General features: G+C 37.3%; 1 protein-coding gene across 1 annotated transcript in view; it reads left to right on the top strand.

Moving 5' to 3' along the window:
- Nucleotides 1-771: 771 nt before the first annotated feature.
- LOC117473409 (ankyrin repeat and fibronectin type-III domain-containing protein 1) overlaps nucleotides 772-8,616 on the top strand; it is a 143,507-nt gene continuing 135,662 nt past the window's right edge. The window contains exons 1-2 of the mRNA XM_034118977.1: nucleotides 772-968; nucleotides 6,161-6,286. Coding sequence (XP_033974868.1) covers nucleotides 6,270-6,286 — 17 coding nt within the window. The 5' untranslated portion in view covers nucleotides 772-968; nucleotides 6,161-6,269. The remainder of the gene's footprint in view (nucleotides 969-6,160; nucleotides 6,287-8,616) is intronic.

The following is an 8,616-nucleotide window of genomic DNA, read 5'->3' as shown; positions in this document are numbered from 1 at the left end:
GAAACCCCAGACCAAAACTATGCAATTTAAATTAATGATATGTAATGAGTTCATGTTTACCATAGGACCTCATTTACAGAAGTGGGGATTTACTCATGTGCTTAGTCTGTTTCTGTTTTACACAATATGCAAATTATCATTCACTTTCCTAATCTGATAATCCATCTTTTCAAATGACAGTAATATTAACAATTATGTCATAACTCTTTTTTTAAGAGCAAACTCAGGACCCACCTATTTCATTTCTAATAACTGAATTGTATTTTATTCTTATTTTTTATAAATTGTACTCTTATTTTAGTACTTTTTATTATTTGTATTTGTTTTAATCATTATTTTATTTCTGTTTTATTCAGTCCTTCGTTAGTATTAAGTGTTCTTTTTCAATCACAAAGCATGGTTTGGTTTTTGAAGTACTTTGAGTTACCTTTGTGGAGAAAATGTGCTATATGAAACTTTGATTAGATTTTGAACTATTAATTTAACATTTTTGTTATGATTGTTTCTTACAGTTTTATCCAGTAGGTAGACTAGTTATATTATATGTGTTGGTGTAATGAGGGTTAAAGGTTGACAGATTTAAAAAAAGTTAACCAATACATCTCAGTAATATCCTCGAACATGTTTTTGGGAAAAATACATCCTGCCATCACATAAGACACACAACCTATAAATCTCCCGGATCTCAGTGATTTATCTGCAGGGCTGAGTGAGGCGGAGCAAAGCATCCTTTGATAGAAGCAGACAGAGCAGCAGAGAATGAGTCTCTGGGCGGAGGAAGTTAGTGCTGGACGGTGTTCTCACTACCTCACATGTCGAGCAGTAAGGCTACAAGTGTCCACAGAGTCTACAGGAGAAGGAAATGTTAATACCGGTGTGACACACTTTTTAGCAACGCAACAAAAGTGAAGTTGGCGCGGTTAGCTAACACGGTCCGCGAAGGAAAGGAGGATTTATTCGTCAGGAAGGTATGTGAATGAATGCATCTTTACACACTGCTTTTGTCTCCACTAGGCACTTGTGCACTTGTTCGTCGCTAGAGCGAACTTATATCATTTCAGTCGCGACTTTTCTGTTGTTGTACGCTTGGGGCTAACTTTTCAGAAGTTTGCTAGCTAGCCAAAAATCTTCGTGGGTGTATTGTTTTCAACGGCTAGTGTCGGTGCGTACACACTGTTGTCATGACAATGCTAGGGAAACCCAGCGCGAGGCACGTTGAGAAACACAAAAGACACCAGCCTAAGTGTTCAGCTTCTTTTAAGACTTTCTCAAGCTACATAAACTCCCTTAAAGTTCACTGAATCTTTGAAATAAGACCACAGTGAGAGTCACGTTACTCACCTTTACTACTCTTTGTGAAAATATATAAAAAAAGACAGACAGCTTTTCTAGTTGTATGCCTTGGTATCCCGTGTCAGTGGAAAGAAGAGCACTTTGGGAGGGGGTCAGAAGGACAGTGGGGTAAAGTAACTAAGTACATTTACTGGACTTAAGTAACATTTTGAGGGGCTTGTACTTAACTGAACTACTTTGTACTTCTACCACACTACAATTTAGAGGTAATTCGTGTACTTTTACCCCACTACATTTATAATAACCATTTATATATAATAATAATAATAATAATAATAATAATAATAATAATAATAATAATAATAATAATAATAATAATAATAATAATAATAATACCTTTAGTCACTTTTCAAATGTTGATTAATGATTTGAATTATATAAATAAGACACATGGAGTACATTTCACAAGCTACCCTGCAGAATACAAATACATTAAAACTTGCTGCACCTTTACAAGCTTTGAAAACACTTTAATGCATAAATACTTTTAATCAGTACATCGAATATATTTTATTCTAAAATGGGCCACTTTACATAATTAGTACTTTTACTTTTGGTTCTTTAAGTGTATTTTGATGCTAATACTTTTGTACTTTTACGTCAGTAACATTTTGAATGCAGGACTTTACTTGTAACAGAAAATGTCTGAAACAAAACCACACTGAGAGTTATGTTAATCTCTTTTACTTCTCTTTATGGAAATATCAAAAAAGGTCAGACAGCTTTGCTAGTTTTATGCATTGGTATCCTGTGTCGGTGGAAAGAAGAGCACTTTGGGAGGTAAGGGGGTCAGAAGGATATGTGCAAACTGTTGGGCTAAGGTGTGTCCTGTGTTTATATGAGACAAATTGTGACCCTGCTAGTCAGGAAAAGGATGCTTTTAGTCGGCTCTTTGCTGTTTTATGGCCAACACACATGTGGAAATGACAGGCTTCCACAGTAGAGAGTGAGTAACACAATTGTCTTAGGGGACAAAGGAAAAATATGCCTTTGGGGGGGAAGGATTGCATGAGGGAAAGAAATGTGTGTCGTATTTTTCATAAGCCACAGTGCATGTGTGGAGAGATGATAGGAAGGGGGGGTCAGGGTCACTTCACATGGTCATGGACTCGTGAGAGGGGGCTTTATTTATATCATTACAGATGTTACCGCACACACACAGGGACGGAGCAAATGAGGCAGCCTTTGGCACGAGTGTGGCATATGACAAGCAGCATAAGCTCTCACCTCTGGTGACTCATATGATATCTTTTTTACAATGTAATGCAAGGGAAGTTTTCACGAGTCAAGGTGCTAAAAGATGAGAGTCTCATGGACCAGTGCCATACCCTTCATTAATCGCAGAGCAAGCAAAATACCCATGCATAAAACACCGGGTGGCCAAAAGAACAAATACAAACAAATCCACACCAAACTCAATACGGTTCCTATATTTGTTTCTATACATCTTATTCTCTCTAATATTTTTTTACAACTTATGTATTTGATCAACCTTGGAACTTAAAAGTCAGTGCCTCCAAGCTGTCAAATAAGTAGTAAATCACTTTTATTCCGTTAAAGAAGGCTTGATTAATAAACTGTTCCTGATCTCTTTAAATTGCTCGTTTTGTACGAATAACAGTCCAAAACCCATCGATATTTAATACTCTCTTCCTTTCAAATATTTTTGTACTACAGTACTCATTTCCATGTATTTAATTCACACAGGGGTATACAAAATGAGCCTTTAACATGTGTTATTCATTAAGTTATTTTCATAAAATATGAAAGAAAACTTGCTTTTTCATGATATATATTATTATTATTGAGATATGAAATGACTTATATGGTGATCTACGATTGTAGACCATAACATGTTGCCTAGCCCTACTATGTATTATTTCTATACAATATAAGTTTAGAATCAATATTCAAATACATTTTTAGAAATTCCTCTTACAGTATAATGAAACTGTGGATATAATCTTTTGAACGAAACTTAAAATACTAAATTAATATAGAGACTATAAAACATACATACAGTATGTTTTATAGCTATAAATAGAGTCATGGCATTGCTTCCAGTCATATGAATAATGCATTTAAAGTTAATGTATGGCAACATATCGCTGCATTGATTATTTGTCCTGCCATGGATTTATGTCTGCTCCTGTGCTGGGGCATGCAGCCGCATCTCCTCACTCTGGCTTCTACCCGCAGGGCCTGGGAGCACACTTACAGAGACACACATCACACACACATCACACACACATCACACATCCATTCAAACAGTCATGCACATGGGGCAAAGCGAACAAGCCTACATCAAAGATACATCTGTTTCTTATGCATGTTTGATGGGACAGACAGGCAGCGGCTGGCCACTGCTCTAAGTTACAGCGCAGATTAGTATGCATGACTAGTTGGAAGCTGAGCGTGAATGTGTGTGACTTTGGTGAGGGAGCGAAGGTAGTTACAGTCCTGATGTATGAAAGGAGGAACATGAAGAATGTGTTGGATACCCTTTTTATAATTCTGTTTTAAATGATGACCTTTAAGCTTGTGACGATCAAAATGTAGCCACTGTTAAGAAGTGAATAGAGACCTACATAGAACCGCAGCATATGAAACGCTGGGACACTAGTGACTGTAACTCTTTTCTCTTTTATCCCCGCTGTTTGATGTATTGTTGGCCTTTTTAGCTGTGAGCAGCTGGTACAAGTCTCTTTGTCCGATTGTCAGTCTGTTGCAAACTTTACCATTCTGGGACACGGTTTCCAAAAACTGTATCGGCCACTTTCCCAGAAAAGGATTAAGACCATCCCAAGGTTAAGAGTGCTCAAAACATGTATCTACTTGTTACGGTCAGATTTAGGCTAAAAGACTAATTCCAAAACATATCAGTCTGAGTTTAGAATAGTTTGTTGATTCTATGTTTGCAACATCATTCTGGTTTCTAAAAAACTATAATAATTTTCCCAGTGGTAAAAATTAAACACTACTTTTCCTTTTTTCGACGTCTAACTTCAGTCAAAGTAGCTAAGGCAAAGATTTCCTTAAAGATTAATAGATTATTAATACAACAATCTAAAAAGTTTGAAGAAAAGCAAGTCTTGGAAAATCATTATTAAAACAGAGGCATGTCTTGAAAATGCTTATTTTTGTTTAAATATTCAAAAAACTCAAAGAAATAAAGACATTTAATGTACAATGAAATTATGTAGACAATGATAGGTAATCATACATTTCAGAAGATTATGTAGCAAAGTACTTTGTTAAAAAAACTGTCAGATCAATTAATTTTGATCCATCAATAAACGTAATAATTATGGCATAAGTCAGTGTTATTGTACAGCCCAGACCACGTAGATAAACAATGTAGAAGCATGTCAAAGAAAGGTGACTCAGTTTGCATTCCTCACGATGCACCTCACACATTAAAAAGCCTGCGCTGTATTTTCTGTGCCAGGATTAACAATTCAGTGAAAGCTGAGATTGGCTGCTTATCATTTTTGAACAGTTCTTGGCCCAAACAGATACGCGCATTCCCAAATGTAAGTGAAGTTCACTTTCCAAAACACTGCACTCTGGATGAAGGGAGGGTCCCGTCGGATCGACTCGGCGGTGTGTTCCCCTCCTCGCCAGATGTTCTGCTTAATTAACACGCAGGCTCGGGGCGAGAGAAGTGTCACCACCCATACACAGTTTATCCAGGTGCCGCAGCTCTGCATAATTAGCTCGCATTAACATAAATAATATTCATTAGATTCATGGCGTTTCCTCGGGGGAGAAATAGGCCAGTGTTATGGGAGTAAAAGAGGTTTATGGGCGATGATTAAAAAAGTCTTGGCGTGTTGAACAGAAAGTGACTTCCCTGCATATTCAATTGAATCAACGTTAGACGCCAGAAGAAGAAGATAATATACTAAATCTATGCCATAAGCTACATTAATCAGACATAATACAATGAGAGTCAAATAGGATCTTCATTTGGGATGAGTTGACAAAAATGGAGAACGTGATCATTCTACAAATATTCTGATAAATCACCCGATTCTTATTTATGAAACTACTATGTATAAAAAAAAGTTTCCGGTTTTTAAAAACCACTTAAAATGACTCAAATTCTAACAATGAAAACCAGGTAAATAAAAGAAAATGCAGTGGTCGGAACAAACTTTATTTGTATCGTTTAGTTGATCTTACTAAATAGAGTTGAGTTTAAATTGGGTAATTTTCTTAGCTGAACACTGACCTATTAACAAAATCCAAATGGACCATAACATGTCAAATTAGCTCATGTAGAAAGTTGGTTTTACATGGGTCAGTTATTGCCATCTTAATAATTGTATTAAATGAGGTCTAACACAACTCAGTTTATTGGAAATTGTTGACAAAAGTGGATTAAGTCAATCCAATACTTATGTTATGCACTGAATCTGCATTTGCTTTCGTGTTTCTTACATTTTCTTTAGATGTCTAAGTACATAGATCCTGCATAGTAATTGTGAATGTATACAGGAAAGAGAAACCAAGGATAGCTCTGTTTCTTCATCATAAATCACACAGTATGAAGACAACTTTGAAACTCAACACCTTAAGATCTGAGGGGCCTGCAGAGGCCCTTAAAGAGACAGAGGGAGGGGGACGGACATAGAGGATGGACAAAAGACAAGCCTTTGGTTTGAGTGATTGGACTTCCTGTACATATCCCGAAACATCAATGAAACCTCCGCTTTTAAAATGAGTAATGATTATGATGAATGAGGGAGAGATAGCATGCCCCATCTGATCATTCATCACTTCTCTCTCTCCCACATATTTGTAGGTGTATGCTGCCAGGCTAACACATGTGTGTATGAGAGCCAGGGGTCACACTGTAAGAGGAGGACCACCGACCCAAACCTGGGGATCCAGCGGAGCCCCGGGGTGCTGGAATGGAGCAACTCATGGAGTAAGAGCGATTCTTTTATTTGTGTTTTTTGACAGGTACTTACACAGTGCGTTAACATGTTTTATTGTGTTTACTGAATGAACTTCCTGTCTCTATTTTGGGGCTTCCTGGAACTGTTGTTGCCCACGCTCCTGTTGTGAGCATAGCATTGGGACTGCAGAAGCATTCTCAGCCATATATATTGCAGATTTATTAGCCCGTTGTGTCTCCTGAATATTGTAAAATATGTCTTGCAGAAACAATGCATGCCTCCAGCCAGTCATTTCATTGATTTGTTTGTTTTCTAAAATCAATTTTGAAGGCAGACCTTTAAGGACTCTGATTTAGAAGTACTTGTTGGAAGGTTTGTTATTCAGTGTTTGCATGAGGTGAGGACATTTAAAGAGAAACATGGAGATCCGACTGTCTGTTTGAATAACAACACATGGACTTCAATTCAAAACAAGCCCAGCCACACTGTTCTTTATGGACACCTATTCTGGCAGAGACACAGCAGATGCTGTGTATTTCACCTACTTGTCTCTCACTGTTTTGATAAGACAGGTTGATGAGGTGCTTGAAGGTTTACAACCCAACATGTCTGGGCATTTTGAAAGCCTGGTATTTCCTTTTTTTTTTTTTTTTTAGCAAAAACCAAATATGTGATTAGATGAATGGAGTTTCTGGAATTTAAGAGTAACACATTCAATCTTAAAGTCACAGTGTGGCAAGAAATCAAAATATACCATCATGAATTTGCACAAATCCTTCAGAGGCACATACATATACACACACTCTGCTGAACACAAATATGTTTTACTCAATGTCTCCCTCTTTCTAAGAAGCTAGCTAGTCAGCAGAATAATACAAAAAGCCTGGATGTGATGCCACAGAGGAGCAGTAACCAATCGGTCTGTGTGCTGTGGGGGATGGGCAGCTGATTTATCTAGCCCTACATACCTCCAGACCTCCTTTGTGAGGGAACAATAACAATCAACACTGCTACACTTAATATAGTCTGATTGTCTTTCTATATCTATCTGTAAGGGATACACAATATGGATTTTTTTCAGCAGATACCGATAAAAATGTGCCTCTTATAGCCGCTACTGATACATCAAATGATTAGTTTACATTTTTGCATTTTAAAGAGTAGTTCATTAAATTACATTACATTACATTTCATTTAGCTGACGCTTTTATCCAAAGAGCACTTACAGTAAGTGCATTCGACCAAAAGATACAAACTTGAAGAAAACAGAATCATATAAGTACATCAGGTTTCATAGAGCCAAACCATTTTAAGTGCTACTCAACTGGCTTTAGATAAGCCAGTCCTTAGTTAGTATATAAGTGCTTTGCTAGTATGTAAGTGCTTAGTTAGTATATAAATGCTTTGCTAGTATGTAAGTGCTTAGTTAGTATATAAGTGCTTTGCTAGTATGTAAGTGCTTAGTTAGTATATAAGTGCTTTTTATTTTGTTTTGTTCAAAACCTGTTGAAGCACACAGAAGGATAAGAAGGGCAAAGGTGTAGTGGTCAAAGATGGAAAACTTAATATTCCATAGCTCTGACTTAACAAACTCCAGCTGACACCATTGTTGTTAACATAAGAAAAAGTAAAGTACATCAAAATAATTCCTCTGTATTTCTCTCCAGTGTTGTCTTCCTCGATCAGACTGGATAGACACTGCACTTGTTGTATCAATGAAAGTATTTTGTCTTTGTATTAACAGCAAATATCAGAATAATATGTAATAATATACATTTCCCATTATTGGCTGAATATATCGTCATTCATCTATCGAACAATTTCCAAATTTGAGATCAATACAGGTTATCTAATCTAAATCTAGCTTTGTGTCGGTCTCAAACTCAACTTTCATTGTTTGTTGTTATTCTCCAAACCCACTTTTCTCCTTTCCCTGCCTCCCTTAAACATACAAGTATGTATGTATACATCCCTTCCCTCTGTGTGCGTGGTGCTGTGGCAGAGTGTGATAAGAGCTGTGGGGAGTTGTATCTTATTGGCTCTGTTGCACGTCCTCTCCTCTTCTTCTCTGCACATTCTGCAGATAGCAGAAACAGGTCTGGCATTGTGTCTCTGGGTGTGTGTGTGTGTGTGTGCATACAGTACACTTTCTGTGTGTGTGTTTATCTATGGCTCAATATTCTACTGTGAATCACCCACTTCTTGTCTTTCATTATACCTATCTCTCACCGGCGGAAGTGGATACTATAATTCATACCCAAGTCTTTTCCTTCCTCCTTCTCGCTCCACTCCGACCTGTCAACTGTAACTTTTCATTTACGGTCTTTCAGCACTGCCCCCCCCCCCCCCCCCCCCCCCC

This window comes from Trematomus bernacchii, unplaced genomic scaffold (assembly GCF_902827165.1).
Source record: "Trematomus bernacchii unplaced genomic scaffold, fTreBer1.1, whole genome shotgun sequence".
Classification (NCBI taxonomy): Eukaryota; Metazoa; Chordata; class Actinopteri; order Perciformes; family Nototheniidae; genus Trematomus; species Trematomus bernacchii.
This window is presented reverse-complemented; position numbering and strand designations above follow the sequence as displayed.